Source organism: Ciona robusta, chromosome 4 (assembly GCF_009617815.1).
Source record: "Ciona robusta chromosome 4, ASM961781v2".
Classification (NCBI taxonomy): domain Eukaryota; kingdom Metazoa; phylum Chordata; class Ascidiacea; order Phlebobranchia; family Cionidae; genus Ciona; species Ciona robusta.
In genome coordinates, this window is record NC_143238.1 from 5,591,447 (window position 1) to 5,615,268 (window position 23,822).

The following is a 23,822-nucleotide window of genomic DNA, read 5'->3' on the forward strand; positions in this document are numbered from 1 at the left end:
CAACGCGTTGTTCTTCGCGACTATCTTCAACAGCTGGCGGGCACTTCCTCGCATCTCGCGCAGTTAACAATTAACGAATGAGAACTGACCTACGAGCGCTACATTGTTTTCAGGCAACCCGCTGATTGCTTCTTCGGAGAAATGGGGCAGAAACGGCTTGCCAATCACCGGTCCAGGCGCACAAAGCGCAGGCTCGCTTGATGGAATGTTAATAATCATTACACGCCGACAACCCTTCTGTAATCCAGTGGTTATTGAATCAACCCGTATCGGCGCGGTCGCCTCCCAGTTCGTTGTTGGCTAATCAAGCCCTTGGGCCGCTTCACTCAGAGAGAATTTTAAGCGGCCGTTTGAAATTACAGCGCCATGCTCGAATTTCCTCACATTCGTCATCACCGCCGTTTCACCTGTCAGTTTAAACGACGCGAAACGGAGGCAACAGGAAAGCCTAACCGCCTGCCTCGTTTCAAAATGGTCGGTTTCGTATGGCGTGTTGGATAGACGACACTTTAATATGTTAAGATTAAAGGCCCGTTGACAGTGACGCTTTTGTAGGATATAACAAATGACGCATTCGTCTACCCAACGTTCTAAAATGTTTTTCTTTACAAAATGTGCGTAAACCCTACCAGTCATGATGTTACGCTTGTGTAGATAATTGTGTCTCGCCGTATTTGGCACAACTGCCACTCCTAATTTCACGAACTGCGAAACAAAGCGCAGATTGCTGTTTCCCCGAGTCTCCCTGCGGCTACGCCAACGCAGTCAATACCGACCGATCCGAGCTCCACGTGGAGTTGATTGACAGCGCGCTGCGGCCAAAGCAGCCGCCCGATGATTAGTCTGGAGCGATTCTCCACGTGGAGCACTAAACCACAGAATTTAAAGAAACGAAAGAGCGGAGAGCGCGGTGGCGAAACGCCTCGTGTTAGGTTTGCGGTGCGAGGGAGAAGGCGGCATTATTTAGGATAAACCTAAACGTACAGACAAGCCAACGTTTCAAGCTTTAGTAGTAATGTAGTAAGGTATATAGATTATTTTTTAATGTTGACTAGTTACAGCCAAAGGTTTATACAGGTTTTAGTACTGTTTATGTTTAAGAGTGGCTTCGTTCAAAGATATGGTAAAGGATTCTGTTTCCCGCTAATTTTGTAAATGTCAGTGGGACTAGGGGTGGGATTTGTTAAACTGATAAGGTTCAGTTGTTCCAGTTATTTTGATTGATGAATGTGGTTTTTACAATCTCCCGTGTTTTTACAATCGGATTGACGTGTGTTCATAACTCGGTGTATGTTTTCAGTCGGCCGGCTTTTGCTGCTCGTTTTCCCGCGGATGAGCGAACTTATTCCTGATCTCTGCTTAGCGAATTCTTATTACTGTAGCACCTTTTATAGTAACAGTAGTGATTGATCTATGACTACTTCTCTTTGGTAACCTGTGCGTCGAATAACTGAAGCGCAAAGACGGAAATAATTTCGAATAACCAACAAAGAAACCGGAAAGACGAAGGATTTACCTCGAACACGGGACATGTTCCCAAACAGACCCCAAGTAAGTTCTCATTAATCATTTTTTTATGAATACAGTAAAACCAAACGTGAAATATCAATTTATATCAATGGTTATACAAGCAGGTGGGAGGAGATGGTTATCGTTTCATTCCATATTCTCGTCCCATTTGGTAGTAAACAAAGAACATTCGAAAAGTTGTCCCGTCTTCACCCGCCCTACCATATATTAATTGCAGTTACAACCCAGTACGATTAGTGTTAGTATAGTCTTTGTGTGTGTTTTAAACAGAAACGTATGGTCAGCCCGAAAACGTGGTTTATTATCATTCTCGTCATGATTTATGTGTTTGGGTTTCCGTAGAGCGAAACTGGTTTTAGCGGCGTGTATTTGACGATAAACCGCAATCTTCGTTTACACAGGCGCCTCCTGGGCCCGGCCAACCATTTGGCAACATGATTGCTGAAACATGCGACCGAATCAAGGAAGAATTCAATTATTTGCAAGCTCAACACCACAAGTATGTATGCATTGTGTCCCGGGGTATTTTACAATGAACTATAATTTTACGCTTTGGAAGCTCGGGAATTTTTATGCGTCAAAGCCTCGTATCAGTATAAAGACTTGGCGGGGCCTTAAATAGTGTTTACGCTGCTCTCGGCCGAGTAATGGGCACCGTTAGAGTTCAACCGTTTACTTTTCGCTTGTGGGCAATGGCGGTATGCTCAAACGAGCTTAACGAGGCGGTCGATGCCAAATTGAACTGAGCAACCTTTATGCAAAACACACAATTTAGGTAATTTTCGCAATGAAAGATATTTATTAGCTTCCTCCGTGGCGGCGGCATCGTATTTTAGTATCGAGTATCGCATCGCTGCGGCTCTTATTTGCTTGTAACTCTATCAGCTCGGATATACCGCAGCCTGTTTCAACAAGCTCGTAATAAAAGTGAAGTAGAGATGCACATATGGCGGTCTTTATGTAACAGCCAGCACCCCTCATGCCCTGTCCGTGCCCTCGACCCTATATGCTCGTAAATGACGCCATTAATAATACATTACAGCCTCAAGCTAGATCGGGAAAAACTGGCATCGGAAAAGACGGAAATGCAACGCCACTATGTGATGGTAAATGCAAGAATTAAATTGGCTCTAAACCAGCTGCTGTTTAAAATCAGGGAAACTCTAACCGATTCTTTGTTTCAGTACTACGAGATGTCTTACGGATTGAACATTGAAATGCATAAGCAGGTGTGAATACGTTTTTATTATACGAATAATTATACATCCAACTATATGTACAGTATTGGCGTGTCTATTCCATCATCATGATACGGATAAACAGCAGCAGTTAAACCACATCTGCGTTTAATCTGTCAACGTCCTTTGTTTGTGGCTTAGCGTGTGTTTTTAAATCAAGTCCTCCACAAATAGCTTTACCATTTATTTTATTCAGACGGAAATAGCAAAGCGATTGCACGCCATCATATTGCAAGTGATGCATTACCTGTCACAAGAGGTAAGTCTAAATTACAGCAGAAAGTTTTTCGTTTAACTGGGTGTTTCCCTGATCTGGTAATAGGTCGAAGCTGGCACCGCTTTAACAGAAATTAATAAAAAACGACTTGGCCAAGATGCCCCCTTCCGCCTCGCCGTCGCTTGTGGCAGGCCTCTTATTGCTTCGACCTACCATAAATTAGATTTCCAGATACGAAATAACTTGAGCATCGATTGCCCGCCACTGACTGCTATTCACGGCCGCTGTATTAAAGGATTAAATTTCTGAGCCCATTAAAGATCGGTCGCCGCGACCGCGCGCATGGTGATGCGGGTTGCTTTCGTGCAGCCAGTCGATTAGTGCGACACGCTGCTTGGAAATCGATCCAGCCTCGAGAGGCTGCTCCGCCAAACGAAGCGTAAAGTTGGAACGCATCGAACCCCAGTTCGATCGATGCCGAAGAACCCGTGCCCGCTATACAACGAGGTTTTGGTATCGTTAGCGCACCCAGACGTCTCAGAGAAGCAGTTTCTCCCATCGTAATGGATTCTCATCGATCCCAGTCTCCTGCGACCAAAGTGATCGGCCACCACACAGCGCAACTTTTGCCCAAGACGGCATAAATATTCCCCGTTTTGGCCATAGCTCTCTCCATGACATCCATTAGGAGTGCTTCGATCGGGCTTTTGAATTCCCGAAAGGCGTTGCGACCACACAATAATTGTCCAGGAGGTCGAGAATCCATGGCCGATCCCGCCATATCGATATTCGATTTTACATCATCTTTATCAAAGCCGGCAGACACCTTTCAACGCGTCGACGTTTATTATCGCCCGAACTATTTAGTATGTGCGGGCGCGCGCTCATCAATCAGCGTTTATTTTAATCGAAACGATTAAGATTTTAAACTGACGTTCGAATTCCAATTTTCAGCAACAACAACAAGTCGCATCTGCCGTGGACCGCGCAAAACAAGTTACGATGCCCGAACTCAATCAAGTCATTGGCGTAAGTGGAACATTATGAGATTAGGACTTCAATTGCATGCCATCATAGCTATTATACGTTGTTTCCAACATAGCAGGCTCAACAAGGGCAATTCCAGCTCCACCACCCGACAGCTCCCATACCCGGTATGCCCCACCCTCCAGGACTCCCTCCTCCCCCACATCTTCCCTCCTCCTCCGCAGCCGGACTCCTTGCGCTCTCCCAGGCTGCTCTGGGCGGAGTGCAACCTCCTCATCCGTTAAACGCGGCAGCTGTTGCCGCCGTTGCAGCCGCAAAAGAGGAAATGCGAGGCACTGATACCGCTGCCGGTAAGTTATTCCACCCCTACACCTCGCGCGTTTGAAGTCTGCTGATGCGCTAATTAGGGAATGGCTGGCGGCCACTAATTGGTGCTTTGGTAGATTTAGCGGTCGGCGTGTTACGGCTCATGATTACAAAGATTGTAAAATCGATTCGTGTTGTAAGATTGGAGGTTAGACTCGCGCAGTTATGAGCATACCATGATTTAATTACGCAACCACATGCAAAGGTAGTTATAGCTGCCCGCATGTTCTGTTTCCCGGGACGGATTTGCCGCCATGTATTTTTAGATCGAATCACACCGGTATCCAGTTTCGATCAGATTGCGCAGGCTGCTTATTTCATTCTGTATAATTGCTTCGCATTATAAACCCATATGCTAAACATTGATTTAGTTATCGTTTTATATTGACTGTCATATTTGTATTGAAACTACCCAAAAAAATCTATGATTTAAACACCTATAGGTGTAATTTTTGTAAGAAACTCGTCTTTAATTTTTTTAACACAGTTCTAAAAATGTATTGCTTTGAACTACCGGTAATTCCTATCTTAAATTTTCTGTGTATAGTATATTACATATAGTTTAAATTGCTGTTTCATCCACAGCTGCTGCGTTTGCTTCTTCCTCAGCAAGAGATCGGGAACGTGATCGGGAACGGGAGCGAGAAGGGAGACATGTGAGTAGTAGCTGTTATCATCGCTTGATGAATAAGCCGCCGTGCTGTGCGTACCGCGTGCTTTGATTTAGTGGTCCATGGGTCTCTGGTATATCTTCCGCCGTTTAGCGCGGCTCATGTTCCCGTTCCTGTGACGTTTTGTTTCCGCAAGTCATTCAACGCCGATTCAACAGACCGCGTACACACAAGTATTCGATTGTTGCAAAACGATTTTCGAGTGTTCCAATGTCCCGACTGGATCGTCACAAAACGTGACGTCATTCCTTCTGTGTTCGGTGATCTGCTACCTGAGATCCTCGCTTTGTGCTCACGCGTCGTTCCCATAGGCTCTATGCCCACCAACGGTCTAGATAGATTTAATTATAAGGTGTAATTATGGGCCCTCAAAGTTTAAAAAATACGGCGTGATTTTAAAAGTCAGCTTGGCGAATTAACTTTTCTTTGGTTGTTTTCGTCGAAATAGCTTCACAGCTGCACGTATAACATGCGGGATAACACGCCCGATTTTCCTGTTATTCAACAAGCGGATTACGCATAAGGGAAATTATATTCGGATGTCGTAGAAAGTGATTGATGCCAGGAAGTCGAACTACTCTACTGGATATCACTGGCAGACTACTGCCGTGCTGTAAGATGAATGGTAAACACGAGAACGCTCAAATACAGACAACCTGACCTTAAAATGCTTCCGATATCGACTTCGTTCTCAACCGCGCACCCACTTTAACTCAATTTTACGAGAGTGAGCCTCATATTCGGCAATAAATTGGCAATCGAAGCTATTTCAATACAAAAACGTCTTGGGCCTAAATATAGCGAATATGTTCTCAACAATCTTGCCATGAACAACAGAACAATTTCCCAGCAATACTGGCGATATTACTTCAACTAATCATCCTCGTGTTGCTAGCTGGCTTGTTCTGTATTGAGGAAATAGGAAACGATTAATTTTCGTATCCGAGTACACACGGTATAACTGAAATGCACTCAGACACCCTTACAGACCATTGTAGCATAACGATGATTACCTGATATTGTTCATTCTAATCTCGTCGCAATTTCGTCATTTTCATAAACGTTCGTCCCGAGTTTCCAAAACAGGCGAAACACAATACCAATACAAGACGTGGCGATAGCACTTATACTACGTTTAGGTTGCACTGTATTATATGCAACCGTATAGTGTTGTTGATTCTTTAGAATATGAGTGTCTTGCGTGGCGTAAACACTCACTGCTGTGGTATAATTTATTTACTCGCAAATAAACACACTCCGGCAAAGCGGGATTGCGGAAACATAGAGGTTTTTAAGCGCATTGAATGATTGATGTATAGGGGCACGACCTGACCAATTGCCGTTAACCACGAATTTGAAGTACGTTGGTATTCGTTTCATCCGGAACTATAACAACCACAGTTTGAAAACTCCCGAAGTGCTCGTACAGAAAAGTACGCCCTTTATTTGCTCGATCGATTTCGCCTCTCCGGGCCTGGTCGTCGGGTGGTCTGTCAGCAGCGCGTGATTACCTTAGGGTTAGACTCAAACTCAATTAACCGTGGCGTGGAGCCGGGGATGAAATATTTATGTTCGTTTTCAAGAAGCGACTTTAATCACAGCGAACGATCGCGTGTTTCTCTCCGTGCGCTTGTCAGAGCTCTGGTGCGATGTGGCCCTTGTATTGACGTAACAAAATAAACACCAGTTCGGCCATTGTTGATTGAGAAGTGCGGCGACGAGACCGTGTGTGCCTGTGTTTTATTGGACCTCAATGGGCGGCCACACCTGGGTGACTACTTCGGGAAATAATTAGTTTTGCTACTGCGAATTCAGAAGCGCGATTCAGTAACCCGGCAGCTGGTTTGAACGAGGAAACCCAGTTAACAAAGGAGCTCTAAATCTCGTTGCTGTTCAATACAAAGCACGGATATAGAGATTCATAAACGCCCGCACCGCTGGCTTGCGGCCTTTCATCGCTAGATCCATTCACTCAGCTGCCAATAGCGTTGGTGGCCAAATGTTTGGATAAACGGATAACTCGGCGTGACTCTTTCAGTTCCGGACCACGGGCAACCAAGAAGCCGTGAACTGAAAGCAGCTTGGCTCAATACAGCATGGCGCCGCACGTCCGCGTATATCCAGCACGCCGACCCTCAAATGCTCATGCACAATATGTATATAGCAGGTTGGACAGAGTAATCCTTACAGAAACGGCTCTTGTATCTATAGTTAAACATAAGCACGCACGCGTTCACCCGTTGCAACGTTGCCATACGACTCCAGTTACCAAGTACCTTAACCCACTCGCCGAAACTGGAGTGGTATCGGTTGCTTTAGACTGCAAATGCTCGTGGGAAGTTCTGCTGTTTGCTTCGATTGAGCTCGTTTGGAGCGAGACCAGATACGGTCGGTATAGCACAACAAAACAACCTTTCCTCGCATGCTGTGTCCGGGGGGCGTCGCCGAACAAACTGACGAAAAGTTTCACGGCGTCTTGCGAGTATTGACGTTAAGTGCACGTGAACGGGGCGGAACGCAACCCGAGATTAAAAACAGCGCTGAAAAATGACTTGGTCCGCCCCTATCAGACGTCTTTCAGATCCTGTTTCTAAATTCATGTTTGATGTGGTGGAGTTTAACAGCTCACAATCCATCAAAACCGTCGGCGCTTTTTTATTGTTTTCAACGCCGAAGTGGTGAGCCATTTACTTAATGTTAAGTGTCGTCGACGCCCCGCCGATTACTGTAATCGAAATTTCTCTTCAACCACAAACTGTCACTGACCGGTTAACAACACCATCATCGACCCGGAATAAAAGACGTATGCTCCGTCACGAGCGGGCAGTTAGCGGTCTGGCGTATAAAAAAACATTATAAGGTGACATTTGACGCACAAATTAAAATCGCGGAACGAATGAGTGTGGAAACGAGACACGTCGCTCGACGGCACCATGTTAAGCCAATTCGTGATATTGTGACTCAAGCCTTGGTGTGCCTCGTGGTCGATCAAGTATCTAAATGACGGCGCGGCGTGGAACCATTTCTTTACCGTTTTCAATGAAAATCTGCACCAGTGTTTGTACTTACGTGTACATAAGTCGTGTTGTTGCAAGTAATCATGTCCGAAAAGCTAATCTCTTTCAGGGACGTCATTTAAGATCAAAGTTTAGCAAAGGCTTGTTATTATGTTTACTAACGCAGTTTTCAGCCATCTTAAATGGGTCTGAAACCTGCGTGTTATAAAATACTATCTGTCGCTTTCCCACACCAACACGCGGATAATAAACCGCAGAAGTATCTCTTCTTCATCTAATCCACCACTCGCGTAAAATCGAGACGTCCGTGAGCAGGAATGGCGTCGCGTTCTTGGTTACATCGCTGGAGTTCGTGGTTTATTTTAGACGGTAATTGAAACCGCCAGACGAATAAAGAAATTCTTAACAACGGTAGCCACAGGTTTTAAGTGATCTGAAACCACCACGGTGCTATGCTGCGACTGAGCACCGCGCAAGTGTGCGTTTAATAACCGTGCACTTAATTCGCCACGCCGTTGTGAAGTAGCGGCCTCTCCGCAAGCACTCTGGGCGATTATAAGCCAGTCCGACGTACCCATGCACTCGAGAAGTGAGCAGACAGCTATTGGTTCCGTGGTAACCGCAATTCCGGATACTTGGCGCTGTAAAACTCGACAACCAACGCCAGACTAATCCTTTCTTTAGTCTTAGTAATCTTGAGCCTAAAACTTCCAATGTAAAGTGAGAACCGTCGTATAACATCCGTTTTGTTTCCAGCCATCGGTGTCCCCTGCTGCGATGAACGGTTTTCCCCGAAGAGAGGACTTCCCATCTCACAGCTCCGCTTCCCATCCACCTCATCCTTCCTCTACAGCGAACTCCCGTCCTCCCATCGCCCACCATCACCATGGTAACAACCACCATCACGATTCGGACACACCAAACAAAAGAAGGAAACTCGAAAAAGAGGTTTGTGTTAAGCGGTTTAATCGGCACTTTATGTAGCAGGGCTTACGAAGACACCTTTAGCACATAGTATCTAAATATCCTGACCGTGTTTTAAACAATTAACAACGGTCTATATGGGAGTCGTAAGGATACGGTTTATATAGTTTTAAAATGTTCTTTTGTTCGCTACTAAATGGGACTAGAAAATATAGAATGAAAAGGTGTTCTATCTTACCCCACCCTACTATATGTACAATATGATTTCCTATTCCGCCCGTTTTTATAATGTAGTCAATATTTAAGGAATGTTCAAAATTTATATCAGTCGACACGAACGGATTGAATAAGGCGATAAATTTACCTCGCGTTTTCTTGTTAACATAGCAGTATACGCACGTTTTGGGTTATATTAGTCTTTGTGGTGAATGAGCGTGATTATAATTTATTTCGACTTTCATTACAGCAAATCGTAAAGCGCCGTTTATGTTGTAATCAAATGTCACAGTTTATTGTAGGCTAGCTAGAGCGAAACACGTAAATGATGTCGGCAATTGACGTTTATATTGCTATTACTGTGTACGTTGTTCACACAGTTGGCATTTACAAAACAAATATCAACGGAGGCAAATTACCTCTTAGTGATATTTTGATATTGCTCGATCCCACGCTTATTATGCTTTGCTAAATCAACTGTCTGTTTGTTTGCCAAAACGACAAACTAATGCGGCGCAATTTACCCTGCGAACCCATAACTGCCTAACGTCCTGTTAACGTTTTCTGAGCAGCCAAACTTTCTCCGTGTAATTTAGTCCAAAACATGACAGACACATAAATCAAACAACCACACACGATCCGAGTAAAGAGAAAGGGAAACAAATTGAGTTACACCTTTCCCGCTTTCCGCATACATACATAAAGAGGCGTTAATGTTGTGACTTGTTTTCAGGATTCGGACGCCGAAAAAAGCGACCACGAACTAGTTGTGGATGTCTCCAACGACGTAAGTAGAAACATTCTAACACTTGATTGTTTATATTTATACCGAATACTGTTGTCAAACCATACGAACTGGAAATAGTGTAATTTTACCCAACATCGTCGGGTTCCGTTTGCGCTTTCACCCAGCATTGATTACTAAGAATAGGTGCAAAGCACTCGGCCAATAACGCGTTTATGTACGCAATAATAGCTCCTGTAAATTCGATCTTTACGATCGAACATCCCGTCACGTTCGTTTTCCGGCGCCTCAAATCGATATCTCGAATTTAAGGAGCCGTGACCGGCAAGGGCGGGTCATACCTTTCAATCGATCCTTGTTGATGAGAAATTTCTCATTACAGCGCGTTATAGTGACATATTTCAGATTCGCGGTGTCTTTAGTCTGAGTAGGCTTAACGATGTCGCGGCTCACTCTCAAACAATACACTCCTGAGCGTAATACCACTTCGTGTTGGCTGTTAACCGTTTTAGTACATCGTGTTTGAGGTTAGGTCACTATCCAATTTTCCGCTACAGTGATTGCCAAATAGCAGCTTATGGGAATCGTATCCATTTCACACGTTGACACTTCAACTCTTGTCCTAAGTTCCATGTTTTACCTCCTGTTCTGTTACATCATCGCGGTTGTGTTTCCCAGCGCTGTTAGAAATCAAGGGAGTCGAACTCTACAATTGTCGTATTCAACCCACGCAACAAAACACGCGGCTGTTAAAATTAACTTTCTCCCTCAGTCTCGGTTCACGGAAAACGCTGTGGGCGCGTACAGTGACGTGGTTAGCTCCGAACAAGGAAAATCGCGAAGCGCGAAGCTCCTGTTTCGTTTGTATCGTCGTGTGTATTTATCGTGAATAGAGAGCCACGTCACGCAATGGCCTGGCCTTTTATCTGAAGCTAGACAACAAACATGGAACGCTCTCGGCGAGTCGCTGTCATCTTAGTCGGCCTTATTTTGCGATGAATGTGCTCTGTAAACACAGCCATCGTACGACAACGGCTTAATGGCTATCGTAGCTAACGACCACTGCCTTGTGATACGACGAAGACGAAATCGCCTTAACAAAGCGAACCGATCTAAAGAGAAAGTGTTTATTTTTGCTCGTTAAGTACCGAAAATATCTAAATTTCCGCCCTTTGTGTGCCGGCTTCGGGAGCCATTGTCGCTTTGTTGCTCAACGATCGTGCTTTCGTACAAGTGGATGGCTATTGAAACGAACAGTTATAGAAACCTTATCGATTACCAACACTTAATTGCTGTCAGTCTCTACGGAATGAAACTGCAGGCCCTCTATTATGTCTAATTTCAATCGAAATTGAATTACAGGCTTTGCCAATTCGTGTCATTTCGCCTTTAATTTGATTTAACTCCTGATTGGTTGGCTTACAGGAACGAAACAGCCCTCTTAATGTCGACCGACACTCGCCTCGTGAAAATGGCATAAGCGAGCCGTCTAGCGGTCACCCACAGCCAACCAACAACCACCAGATGCCACCAAGGAGTGTTGCGGCGTTCCCCCACAAGAAAGAGGTTTCAGGCAATCACACGGGACCAGGGAGTCCAGCTTCGGTCGGCTCATCTGGCAGTGGACATTCAAGACAATTTCAGTAAGTCCTCAAATCGGTATTTAAGTTTAGTGAATTTAAACCGATTTAAACCCGAGTATGAATGAACGTAACCTATTTATCCTCGTGCTGTTAATAACACAAGTGTCCTGTTTTACACGCATTGTGCCCTTATATATAAGTAAGTTGCAATAAGACAAAAAGAAACTAAAACTCATATATCTTTAAATGTTTTCACACGATCACTAAACGAATGACATGTATATGTATCATTGATGATTCATATTCCATCAGACCTAAACAAGAATTAGTTCATCGCGAGCAATCTTCGAAATCCGTGAGTCCCCAAGCCCGTCCATCAAGCATGCATAGTGCTTCAGGTAGCCCCAACCTGCCAAGACAACCTAATGGTCCTCCCCGTTCTATGTCTGATGCCATGGGTTAGTATTATAACTTGTGGATTTACCATTGCGTATACAAAAGGCCTCCCTTTTCTTCCTGTGTTTGCATTTTTCAAGGGGCAATATAGCAGGCTGTGATTTTATGCAACATGTTTTCATTTTTTTGTCCCATTTGGTATAGTAAACAAAGAACACTTTCAGAATCATATAACCATATCCCAATATCTGTAAAATATCGTTCTTGATTTTTAAAACACGATCAGAAATAATATGCGCTATAACAGTTTTATATATATGTTATTTTAGAGTGATTGGTATCTTTAAGCGTAATGTACACTAAATTTTATTAATGCCTCTTGACATTTTATTTCCATAGTTCGACCACCAGTATCGTTAGCTTACGGACCAGCAGGATACCCTGGCATGGTCCACCCTGGTATGCCACAAGGCCACGGGTTGTATGATAACCTACATGGACTTCCACCCAACGTTAACCCAGCACTTGCAGCAGCTGCAGCTCACTACAGGTAAGAAACAGACACTTATAGCTTTATCAATATCCATATAGTAGGGCGGGAAAAGATGGGACATCTTTTCATTCTATTTTCTCGTTGCATTTGGTAGTAACGAAAAACATTCAAAGATGTAATAAACCGTATCCTCACAACTTCCATAGACCGTTGTTAATTGTTTAAAATGTGACGATTAGGATAAATGGGTATTATGGCTAATATGCGTCTCGTCCTCCCCACCCTATACTATGCACCATTGAATCTCTTTATACTCACTCATGGGTATTAAAATAACTTAAATTTTCACACAGTTCACGGTTTTTGTTAAAGTTTATTGTAAATGTAAAGGAATGTTGTAAAACACCTACTGCTTGACATTCCAGTGTAATGGATAGGAAGTAACAATACGTTTAATGTTATAGGAACCCAATTGCCGGGTACGATGCACGAGGAGGAATACCACCACACGTTATGCAACATATGACTAAACCGTAAGTGTATATTACAAGAAAGTTAATTTTATGTTGTTTGAACAAAGGTTGTTCTTGTGTATAGAGGAGTTAATTTCTTAAGTAATCGTATGGCTAATTGGGTGATTTTCCTACTCTATTTATACTGCAAAATCATACACACACCAGCAACAACTTTAGTGTTTTATTAAAATCTCCTAGGTTTCGCCAAAGCGTAGTATGCTGTTTTTATTAATTGTCAAGTTTAAAAAAAACAACCGCTGTTTTGCTTTTCAAAGGGGTGTTTCATTCCATGTCAGTGGAGAAGGGCAACCTCCACAGCCAGTCCAGTTCCCAGCTGATGCTCTGATTGGACCGGGTATTCCTCGTGGAGCAAGACCCCTCCTAAGTTTGTTGCATGGTGAAGTTGTTTGTGCTGTGACAGTGAGCAACCCGACACGACACGTCTACACTGGTGGCAAAGGATGCGTCAAGATTTGGGATATGAACACATCTAATGGTGTTACGGGTGGTCCAGTCATCAAACAGACACCAGTGTCGCAACTAGACTGTCTTCAACGTGACAGTTACATTAGATCTTGTAAACTATTGCCTGACGGTCGTACGTTGTTAGTCGGTGGAGAAGCAAGCACGTTATCAATTTGGGATTTAGCAGCTCCAACACCATGCATAAAGGTTAGTAAATTAAACTATCAGCAATTGTGGTTTACTTCCTTCGCAAATGATCAACAATGTTAATGTTTTTAGGGAGAACTGACATCCGGTGCGTTAGCCTGTTACGCTCTCGCTATCAGTCCAGATTCGAAACTGTGTTTCAGTTGTTGCAGTGATGGAAACATTGCTGTATGGGATCTTCACAATCAGAAGGTTATTCGGTAAGTTGCATTGGAATTAGAGCATCATTCGTTTGTTTGCTATAAGGGGGTCTAACAAAACGCTTTCTTCAGGCAATTTCAAGGTCACACGGACGGTGCAAGTTGCATTGATATTTCTCCTGATGGTACAAAGTTATGGACCGGTGGTTTGGACAATACAGTTCGATCATGGAATCTAACTGCTGGAAAACAACTTGATCAATACGATTTCCCGTCGCAAATCTTTTCGCTTGGATATTGTCCGTCGGGCGAATGGCTCACCGTCGGGTACGTCTCTTGACATTAATATGACTTAGACTGCTATTCAGTCAAAGCTGATCGACTTGTTATTATTTAGAATGGAGAACAGCACAGTTGAAGTGTTGCACGACACTAAACCAGAGAAATATCAGCTCCATCTCCACGAAAGCTGCGTCCTTTCCCTCAAGTTCGCTCACTCAGGCAAATGGTTTATCAGCACAGGGAAGGACAATATGCTCAACTCATGGCGCACACCATACGGTGCAAGTATTTTTCAGGTATGCATATTTATAGCAGGGTAGGGGAAGATGGAACACCTTCTCAATCCATTTTCTCGTCTCATTTGGTAGTAGGGTATAAACAAAGAACATTCAATAAATTAGAAAACCGTATTTTTACGACTCCCGTATTATATATCACATAATCTAACCTCATCATATCTATTGCAGCACAAAGAATCCTCGTCTGTCCTTAGCTGTGACATTTCGCTTGATGATCGATACATCGTCACCGGCTCTGGTGATAAAAAGGCAACAGTTTACGAAGTTATGGCATAGTGGGGAGTTGTATTTTCGTCCCAATGCCCACGAATACGATGCCCTTTCTATCTAGTCTACATTTCTGATCGAAAGTTCTTATTCTTTCGAAAAGTTAAAAATAAGCTGGAAAACGTGTGCATGTTGGAATTGGTGAACTTGTGGTGTTTATTTATTTTTCTGTTTCTTACAGTCGTCCTTTTGTCACGTGTACTGCAGCTGCGACCTTCTAGGTTTAGGCTTTTCTCTTTTGTACAGGTTTCAGTTCAGTTGTGTTTAATTTAAAAACTTCAGAATGCGAATTTGTTTCTAACTCACCCTTGTTGTACATATTTCGCCAGCGATTTCGACCTGTAACGTGCATCGATTTAAAGTCTGCGTACTACCGAACGCGCAGAGAAATGCAGGAATTGATTTTATGTTTACGATGTCTCTGCTTGTGTTTCGTCACGAATCGACCATATGAAAATAAAGGCACGCAAAAATGAACTACTATGTTGACACAGACTTATTTCTAATTTATTCTGTAGCATTATCTTTGGCCATTGACTTCTCCAGTTCGGCAGTCTCCTCTTCAAATTCCTTTTGCATTTTAACTGCGGCAACTGACATTTCTTTGGCCTTTTTTAGGTTAAGTTTCTTATCCAACTCCGTGGCTTGCAAGGTTAACTCCATCTGAACAGTTTTCGCTCGTATGGTCGTCTCGATATATTTTTCCTGTTAAGCGAGTACGTTTATAACACTTTAATTGCAAACCCGGGGGAAGTAAGTCGCCGTGACTTGGTCACCCAACACTTTTCAGTTCTTTTGGGCTGCCAGAATTGATACTCACATAAATAAAACAAAATTCTTTACCTGATTCTTCAACAGTTCATCTTGCAGTGCGTCTGTTTCCACGTACAAGTCATCCAAGTTGATTTGGCTACACCGAATCCCGTCCATAATGATTTTTTGACGGCTTAGAACAAATTAAGCTAAAAGTCTTTATGTAAAAAGTCACTGATGGTGCAAAACGCTAATTTACAATTTCAGTTGTGTAATATTAAATTCTTTTACTGAAAGCTATAATCCAGAACCAATTATGACGTCACATATCAGGGGTTTATTATCCATCGAAAACGACTACATGCACATTAATACATAAATTTCCTCGATTAAATTATATTTACTTGTTTCACATCATAAAACCAACAGATTAAATTACTTTGTTATACTCGCTTTAGAAAGCGAGGACGCAGTGCATAAAGTTAAAATTAATATTTTTTGATAGAATATTTCTATGAGTTTCTGATCTCAAATTAATATTATGTTTATGAGTGTTTGTTTATTTTAGCTTAAACATGCAGCAAACGTTGTGTTTTGTCGTCTATTTTGGGTTTTTCTGATTGCGTAAAACGATTAACTGCAAAGATATTGGTGCTAGTGAGGAATCCTCCCCCCCTTGACCACAACATGTCGGATATGGATGATGGTGACTTTATGTGTGATAGCGATGTAGATTACGACTTGGTAAGTAACGTAAATGATTCTTCACAAATTATGATGTTAGTGACCCCCCTACGTTATCTGCTATACTTGCTAAACGTAACAACCAACCACTAACTCGTTTAACCTGTAAAACCTCATTTCCACTAGCCTCTAATCAATAACCCCTAACAACTACCCTCCTTAACACTTTTCCTCGGTCTGATCTGTAACATAAAGGATTTTTTACTAGTGCGTAAGCTCTTATACTTTATGCATATAACTCACTGGTGTAGTTCACAGTTACATTTTATTTGCAGGAATATTCAGAAGACGATAACTCAGAACCTGATGTTGACTTGGAAAACCAATATTATAATTCAAAAGCTCTTAAAGAGGATGATGCTGCTTTGGCACTTGAGAGTTTTCAAAGGGTATTTTGGTGCTAGTGAAGAGTCTTCCTCCCCTACCTTATTTGCTAACCACTAACCCCTAAAACCACTAACTACTAACCCCTATAACCACTCACCCCCTAACCATCAACACCTAACCCCTTAACCTAGGGGTTAGGGGTTGGTGGTTAGCAAATAAGGTGGGGGTGGGAAGATTCTTCACTAGCACCGGTATTTTGAGCTTTTACTTTGATGCTGTTTCTATTTTATGCAAACATAGGTGTCAATTATATTAGGTTTGTAGTAGTGACAATAATAATGTATTAGTTTTGGTTAAAAAACAGCTTTACTGTATTGCATTCTTGTTGCATTTGCTATATAGTAGGGATGCACATTACAGAATTTCGAATCCGTGAGATTCGAATCCTTTTGTATTCGAATCTAATTACGGGATTCGGTATTCTGTTTAATGACGTCATTACACGTCATCTCATATACTATATTAACAATTTTTGAAAGTTATTAATTTTGAAACAAAATATTTTTGTGTTTGTGGGACTTTTGGGAGTAAACGTTTCGCAACGTCTTTTTATAGCCTGCTATACGTTTCATGACGCAAAAACTACCCAATAGAACAATTTTTGATCATTCTACAGCTCATGACCCAACAAGGCTGCTATGAAAGGGTCAATAAACTGACTTTTGTGGGTAACATTTTTTTTCCTATAAATATAAAAAGATTCGAAATTCTAGATTCGGAATTCTAGATTCGAATTAAAGTATTCTAGGATATCCTAGAATACCTAATTATTCTGTAATGTGCATCCCTACTATATAGTTTTTAATTGGTGTAATCTCGAACTAATATACATGAGTAAAGTCCTACAATGCAACTGTGCTGCCTTGTTTTTGCTTACTATATCTAATAAACACATTGTACCAGGTGCTCGACTTAGAGGAACAAAAGGGAGAATGGGGGTTTAAGGCTTTAAAACAAATGTCAAAAATCAATTTCAAGCTTGGTAGATATGAAGAAATGATGAGTAGATATAAGCAGCTTTTAACGTACATAAAGGTGACATAGAAACACAAATGTGTGTTTTAGTTATAAAAATGTTTTAGCTGTAATATTATAAAGACACAAATACTGTGTATTTTTTAGATTTCTGTTGCAGTGATCAGCCAAAAAGCTGAAAATATTTCTGAAAATTGTTTATATATATCGGCTATAGACATGTTATAAAATAGTTTAATTTCAAATTTATTAACACACAGAGCGCTGTGACGAGAAATTATTCTGAAAAATCAATTAACTCCATTCTTGATTACATTTCAACATCAAAACAAATGGACTTGCTTCAACATTTTTATGAAACTACACTTGAAGCATTGAAGGGTATGAAACACCATGCTTGGTTTATTTCTAAACTAACAACTGTTGTGTTTTAGATGCAAAGAATGATCGCTTGTGGTTTAAAACGAATACTAAACTTGGGAAGTTGTATTTTGATAGAGATGAATATAATAAATTAGCAAAGATACTGAAGCAGTTACATCAATCCTGCACAGTAAATATTTGTTACATGGTTTTGGAATGCTACTATAAACTTTTTACTCTACTGTTGCAAATACAGTACTGATTTGCAAATATAACAGAACCAAATAAAGTTGCTGCAATTATAATAGAGTATCACATTCAGAAACAATTGTGTGTGTGTGCAGTGGAATTTGTATCCACCTGTGTCAAACTAGATTTTAATGCCCGTGTCAACTACATATGTATAGGTCTTGTAGACATTGCATGTTATAAGATTTTATTTCTTCTTTTTTTAAGACACAAGATGGCGGTGATGATATGAAGAAAGGAACTCAACTGCTGGAAGTTTATGCTCTTGAAATACAAATGTACACGGCACAGAAAAACAACAAGAAACTCAAACATGTTTATGAACAATCTCTTCACATCAAATCCGCAATACCCCATCCTTTTACAATGGGTGTGATACGGGGTAATGTTTATTCTTTTAGTAGAGAACAATAGATCCGTGTTTTATTTACGGCGATCTTTTATAACTGTTACTTATATTTTATATGTCATTTCACATATTTAGGTTTTGACAGGCCCAGTTTATTGTTTTGTGTTGTAAATTTACACCATTTATTCAATTAGTCTACATTTTAAATTTTAACTGTTTTTCTTGTGTAATATTTTATGACCTGGTGTCTCATATGCATTGTTTAGACTAGTTAAAATTTCCACATGTTTTTTTAGAGTGTGGTGGCAAAATGCATTTAAGAGAGGGAGAGTATGACAAAGCACATACTGACTTTTTTGAGGCATTCAAGGTAACTTTAGACCTTCACTATGTTTATTAGTTACCAGTTAGTATACTCTTGTATTTAAACCTTGCATGCTTTTAGAACTACGATGAGTCTGGTAGCCCAAGAAGAACGACATGTTTGAAGTATTTGGTGCTAGCTAACATGCTTATGAAGTCTGGTATCAATCCATTTGACTCTCAAGAAGCAAAACCTTATAAAAATGATCCAGATATATTAGCTATGACAAATCTTGTCAGGTGAGAATACCATATTATAGAACGTACAAACTAACATGGCTTACTTTGACATTTAAAAATAATCTTTAATGTGTAAAATTGTATTCGACTGTTATTTTTTTGCAGTGCTTACCAAAACAATGATATTGCTGCCTTTGAGTCTATCGTTGCAGCCAACAGAGCAAGTATAATGCAGGATCCTTTCATTCGTGAACATATAGAAGATCTTTTACGTAATGTTCGAACACAAGTGTTATGTAAACTTATACGACCTTATACAAGAATTAGGATTCCGTTTATATCAAAGGTATGAGTCAGACATTACGTTGCTATTGCGTTAATGTGTAGGAGTTCGTTAATCATTACCTTAATGACAGATTAGTCATTTCTAACTTTAAACAACGGAATAAACATACTCTGTGCACTGAAATTTACTGTGCATACAAATTCCCTACAAACAAAGTGCCTACAAATTTTAATGTATAATGAAATATTTTCCAATTCGATTTATAACCAAAATGTTTTTTACCAGGAACTTAATATTGATACAGATGAAGTGGAGAGTCTGTTGGTTTCTTGTATATTAGATGGGTAAGTGGCTTATACATCAGGTTTGTAGTTTGGTACGATATTTGCATTATCAAGAAATCAAATAATATTTACAGATTATGATAAATCTGTGTTTAACCTTCATCTAAGCCCACCATAAAACATTTAATTTCTTGAAACATAAAAAATGCTTTCCTGGATTTAACACACAATTCCTTGCTTATTCACAGAACAATACAGGGTCGTATTGATCAAGTAGAACAGGTCCTTGTAATTGATCAACACAATGCTGCGCTGGCGTCACGCTACCATGCCATTGATAGGTGGACGGAACAATTGTCTACGTTACACCTCGCTGTAGCAAACCGATTGTTCTGAAAGAAAGGGTTGTAATATTTATCCTTATTTCGACAATCCTCAAGTGAATATGGGAGTGGTGAAACACAATCGTGATGGATTCTATGCCTTGTTGTGTAATTTATACAACCAAAAGTTCAGATCACCATATTTAAACCCACACCAATTGAAGTTACACTGATTATATATTTATGGAAAAATGTCACAGTCACAAAAATATAAATGTGGCTCACATTTGGTGCTTTCGATTTCTTAAGCAATAAATCATTTGATTTCTCATAATATAAACGGAGTTCTTTTGGCTTTGACCAAAATATCGTTTTTGTTTTTGAAAATACAGTATTTATACTCTGCGCGGTTTTTGATTTCAGCAGTAGGCTATGCTATTTGCATACAGTCTGACGTACGCGTAAGCTCCGTTTGTACAGTACAGTTGCCAAAGAGAAAGGCAAGGTAGGTAAGCAACCTGACGGTGCTTGTATTTTTTCGCTGCCAAGCTGTGTAAGTTAGGGTGTTGGTGTTAATTTTAGTTCAGCTTTATGTCAATCTACAGTGGTAATTGGATGACATCTAACAAGGCTTTCATGGAAGAAGGCAACGATTCGGACGTGTGAGTATTGTAACTTTAAATTTAAGCCACGGGACTGCCTTGGTGATGAATTATTAAGAATTCAGAAACTGTAGTTGATAAATTAAGTAAAATGAATTTCTAAGTGTACCACTTGCTTACAAAACTTGTATTAAGAACTCGCACGGAAGAGCATGTTGCCTCAATAGTTCTACCACAACAGGACAGCTTAGACAGGCGTCGTAGTTCGGTATCTTCTTTTCCATCAACAATTCCAGTGCGACAAGAAACACAAGATGAACATGATCAGGTAAATGCTAACTAGCCCTTATTTACTTGATTGCTGTATTATTAAACGAAAAACTTCCTTTTAGTCGGAACGAGCGTTTCGATCAGAATCAAACAGAGCATGTTGTTCTGACACAACTAATTTTGCAATGACCATCCCTGAAGTACCTACAACAGATACATGTGATGATGATTATGAAAATTCATTTTGTAAATCTCCAGAACATAATGTTCATTGGCAGAGACATATAGCTGAGGTATTTGTATTACCGCAATATTGTCTTTGTCTACCCTAACTGAAAATCAAATTAGGTAAAATCGATTATTATCATTGGGGATGATTTAGAAGAATTAAACAGTTTAAAACTTATCTGTCATCTTCGAAGAAATAAAATTATTTTCATCCTAGGTGCATGCTGTTGTTATGCGAAATCAAGGAACATCAAAAGAATCAGAAAGCTATGCAAATGATGAAGGCACAGTCTATGAACATGTAGAAGATTTAAAAAATGGTTCTGAAGGTTCTTTTGTCAGCAAGTATCGGTAAGTAAGCTAAAATTCCAAAGTGTGCTTTTTCTATATTTTTTACAGCTATAAATCCTAACATGACAGTTGCAATTTAGCACAGCATGCCATCGTAAACATTAAGGGCAATACTAAAGACAATAGAAATGATGGGTCATGGATGCGCTACATAGGCTATACATAAAAATGTTTAAAAAAAAGCTAAAATAAAAATATATCTGTAAATTTTATATTATCTACTCTTTACAGAGTAAAAGAAAAACAAACAGGCGAAACAATTAGGTTTGTTGCTGGTAAACGAATGGATAAGAAATTTTATCCTAACTTTGAAAAGGAAATTAAAATTGTAAAAGATTTGGATAAATACAGTCATCCCAATATTGCTCGATTTGAAGCATTCGGTGTAAGTGCTATATTCTAATTGTATTTTTTTACTCATTATTATATCAAATTTCATTAGCCTGTTTTTGCAGAAAGGCAATGATAAATTTGCTGTCCTTTTTACCGAACTGTGTGATTTCTCATTAGAGGAGGTAAGTTGTTTATTACTAACGCATTTAGTTAATCCTATGGTGATTCCAGGATTTAAAACTTTGAACATTTAATAGATTATTAGGAGTTAGTGGTTGGAAGCTTTTTAAGTTATATTAATTTTATTTATTATTCTGTTAGTACATCAGCGGAAAACCAAAATTAGAGGATTGTTGTACAATGCCAGATTCCTCCCAGATTTTGAAGTATGCAGGGCGAGCGATTAAATATTTACATGGGATGCATATCTGTGAGTTTAACAACAACTACTTTTGTATATCAATATCATAGTATAATAACTATTTTCCATAAAGTTTGTTGTATAACTGCAGTGCACTTGGATATAAAGCCAAGCAATATGCTCTTCAAAAAGGGATCGCTAAAAGATGGAAAGCATTGCTATGTTTTGAAGATCATTGACTTTGGCTTGAGCAAAAAGATAGATCCTGACAGATCTTGCGCATCAACTTGTGATGTTATGGGCACAAGGAGTTACATGTCACCAGAGCACCATAATCAAACTCCTTTTAAACCAGTAGTTGTTGTATATTTAAATTAAATAACTTCTGTTCATACTACAATATTATATTAGACAAAGGCAACCGACATGTTCTCACTAGGGTTGTTGTTTTATTATGTATTAACAAAGGGAAAACATCCATTTGGAGCCAAAGAAAATGCAATTGCATTTCATATAGAAGAATATATGGAGCAGCCCTCTTTGGAAGGATTGGTTTTAGGTAAGGTTAAAGAAATAATACTTACTAACATACTAATATGTACTTTAACTGGGATATGTTTGGTAAAGACAACAAAGAGGATGAAGTTCTGGCAAGAGATTTGATTTTAAGAATGATACAAAAGCTTCCTGAGGACAGACCAACAATTGAAGAGGTTGAAATACATCCTTACTTTTGGAGTTCTCACAAGAAAAAAATCTTTTACATGGTAGATACTTCCTTTATGTTTATTCACTCTCATTGTATATAAATATTTTAAAAATATGCAAGTTTGCTTTGTCATAGTAGCTATTATACAAATTTATTTTTTCAGGCTTCAAATGATGTCATACAAAAACGCACAGATGATGCAAAGTTTCTGAAATCTTTGAATGAAGTAAGAAAGAAGAATCAGGATGGCCAACTAGAAGATATGACAATAGAAGATTTAAACCTTCCCAAAGAATGCTTATATTCTCCTAAAAAAACAGACAAAGATCAACAATCCCCAAAATACAGCAATGTTGAGACATATATATTGTTTTTGCGCAACTGGGTAATTAATCATTTACAATCTATGTAATTTTATTATTACTTATTTGACCCTTGCAAGAATCCATCGCTACTTTTTACATTTAGCTTTTTCTGACTCTTTAATATACTTTTTAGCTTGTACATTGTCGACCTGATGAATCAAAACAGCTTGAACGACAAAAATCAAGAGAAGCTCAGCGTGAACATCTAACTGATGATGTTGAGATAAGACTACCAAAGTTGACAAAGCCTTATCCACGACTTTTGCATCATCTCTATTACTTACTACAGAAAGAGAAGAGTTTCAGAGATGCATTTAAAAAAGATGCCAAGTATGTTAATATAGTGGGAGTAAGACCGTTTTATTTTGTTTTTAGACATATTTCCCTAATTTATAGATTCAAAACTTTCTGATAAAGTGTGGGTAAAGTGCACACAGTAAAATCATGTACAAGTACGAGACATTAAGGTAATTTTTACCTTTAGAATCGACCTTACAAAAGTGACTTCGGTGATTTGGGACCCAAAAGTGAAAGCTACAGCATGATGTGTTTCTGCTGAGTACTATCAAAATAATGCATTATTGAGAATTCGATCAAATATGAGTTATATTTCATGTGGTGAATTATGCAATCATGAAATATCTTTTAATGTTTTTTTAGGTATGTGATTATACTTCAACTGCACTAATTTTTACATATTCACCGTTTTATTTGCCTTTTACATAGTTGTTTTGGTATAAATAATGATATTTGATATTTTGTATGAGTAACATAAAACAACAGCTACAC

The 23,822-nt window shown here is 39.9% G+C and overlaps 3 protein-coding genes and 2 long non-coding RNA genes across 6 annotated transcripts; 3 read left to right on the plus strand and 2 right to left on the minus strand.

Annotated features, from left to right (window-relative positions):
- The first annotated feature begins 973 nt into the window (after positions 1-973).
- Positions 974-15,035, plus strand: LOC149737038 (transducin-like enhancer protein 4). 2 transcript variants are annotated; one of them, XM_089875955.1, is made up of 19 exons: positions 974-1,551; positions 1,932-2,029; positions 2,573-2,636; positions 2,715-2,759; positions 2,965-3,027; positions 3,940-4,014; positions 4,088-4,322; positions 4,924-4,994; positions 8,783-8,974; positions 9,900-9,953; positions 11,337-11,554; positions 11,807-11,952; positions 12,290-12,440; positions 12,848-12,916; positions 13,174-13,570; positions 13,643-13,770; positions 13,843-14,037; positions 14,108-14,288; positions 14,460-15,035. In XM_089875955.1, the coding sequence occupies exons 1-19, from the start codon at positions 1,531-1,533 to the stop codon at positions 14,565-14,567; spliced, it is 2,511 nt and encodes an 836-aa protein (XP_089732081.1). In that variant the 5' UTR covers positions 974-1,530; the 3' UTR covers positions 14,568-15,035. The 2 variants fall into 2 exon arrangements, with proteins under 2 accessions (XP_089732081.1, XP_089732082.1); XM_089875956.1 differs by having other exon boundaries at positions 975-1,551; positions 4,091-4,322.
- Positions 4,257-8,786, minus strand: LOC149737039 (uncharacterized). The gene is made up of 2 exons (XR_016384851.1): positions 6,023-8,786; positions 4,257-5,914 (listed from the first exon to the last, which is right to left on the minus strand). It is a non-coding gene; the product is annotated as an uncharacterized LOC149737039 (long non-coding RNA).
- On the minus strand, positions 14,787-15,684 carry LOC149737040 (uncharacterized). Its single transcript, XR_016384847.1, has 2 exons — positions 15,402-15,684; positions 14,787-15,263 (listed from the first exon to the last, which is right to left on the minus strand). It is a non-coding gene; the product is annotated as an uncharacterized LOC149737040 (long non-coding RNA).
- Positions 15,685-15,987: 303 nt separating this feature from the next.
- Positions 15,988-20,219, plus strand: LOC149737041 (COP9 signalosome complex subunit 2-like). Its single transcript, XM_089875975.1, has 11 exons — positions 15,988-16,055; positions 16,331-16,444; positions 17,346-17,477; positions 17,678-17,798; positions 17,852-17,970; positions 18,237-18,411; positions 18,675-18,748; positions 18,824-18,981; positions 19,087-19,267; positions 19,493-19,551; positions 19,740-20,219. The coding sequence occupies exons 1-11, from the start codon at positions 15,999-16,001 to the stop codon at positions 19,885-19,887; spliced, it is 1,338 nt and encodes a 445-aa protein (XP_089732101.1). The 5' UTR covers positions 15,988-15,998; the 3' UTR covers positions 19,888-20,219.
- A 46-nt stretch (positions 20,220-20,265) lies between these two features.
- On the plus strand, positions 20,266-23,760 carry LOC149737042 (putative serine/threonine-protein kinase irlB). Its single transcript, XM_089875962.1, has 13 exons — positions 20,266-20,476; positions 20,612-20,744; positions 20,809-20,979; positions 21,132-21,265; positions 21,497-21,650; positions 21,721-21,780; positions 21,920-22,028; positions 22,111-22,313; positions 22,371-22,518; positions 22,587-22,726; positions 22,832-23,053; positions 23,167-23,363; positions 23,518-23,760. Exons 1-13 carry the CDS (start codon positions 20,406-20,408, stop codon positions 23,576-23,578), a joined length of 1,803 nt encoding a protein of 600 aa, XP_089732088.1. The 5' UTR covers positions 20,266-20,405; the 3' UTR covers positions 23,579-23,760.
- The last annotated feature ends 62 nt before the right edge of the window (positions 23,761-23,822 follow it).

Excerpts from the sequence above, each read along its gene's own strand:
- LOC149737038 (XM_089875955.1), top strand. The coding sequence starts at position 1,531 with ATGTTCCCAAACAGACCCCAA. Across the intron at positions 4,323-4,923 it reads AGGCACTGATACCGCTGCCG|CTGCTGCGTTTGCTTCTTCC; the intron begins GTAAGTTATTCC and ends TTTCATCCACAG. Across the intron at positions 12,441-12,847 it reads GCAGCTGCAGCTCACTACAG|GAACCCAATTGCCGGGTACG; the intron begins GTAAGAAACAGA and ends TTAATGTTATAG.
- LOC149737041 (XM_089875975.1), top strand. The coding sequence starts at position 15,999 with ATGTCGGATATGGATGATGGTGACTTTATGTGTGATAGCGATGTAGAT. Across the intron at positions 18,749-18,823 it reads ACTTTTTTGAGGCATTCAAG|AACTACGATGAGTCTGGTAG; the intron begins GTAACTTTAGAC and ends GCATGCTTTTAG. Across the intron at positions 19,552-19,739 it reads GTTTCTTGTATATTAGATGG|AACAATACAGGGTCGTATTG; the intron begins GTAAGTGGCTTA and ends GCTTATTCACAG.
- LOC149737042 (XM_089875962.1), top strand. The coding sequence starts at position 20,406 with ATGTCAATCTACAGTGGTAATTGGATGACATCTAACAAGGCTTTCATG. Across the intron at positions 21,651-21,720 it reads CTCGATTTGAAGCATTCGGT|AAAGGCAATGATAAATTTGC; the intron begins GTAAGTGCTATA and ends CTGTTTTTGCAG. Across the intron at positions 22,727-22,831 it reads AGAAAAAAATCTTTTACATG|GCTTCAAATGATGTCATACA; the intron begins GTAGATACTTCC and ends TTATTTTTTCAG.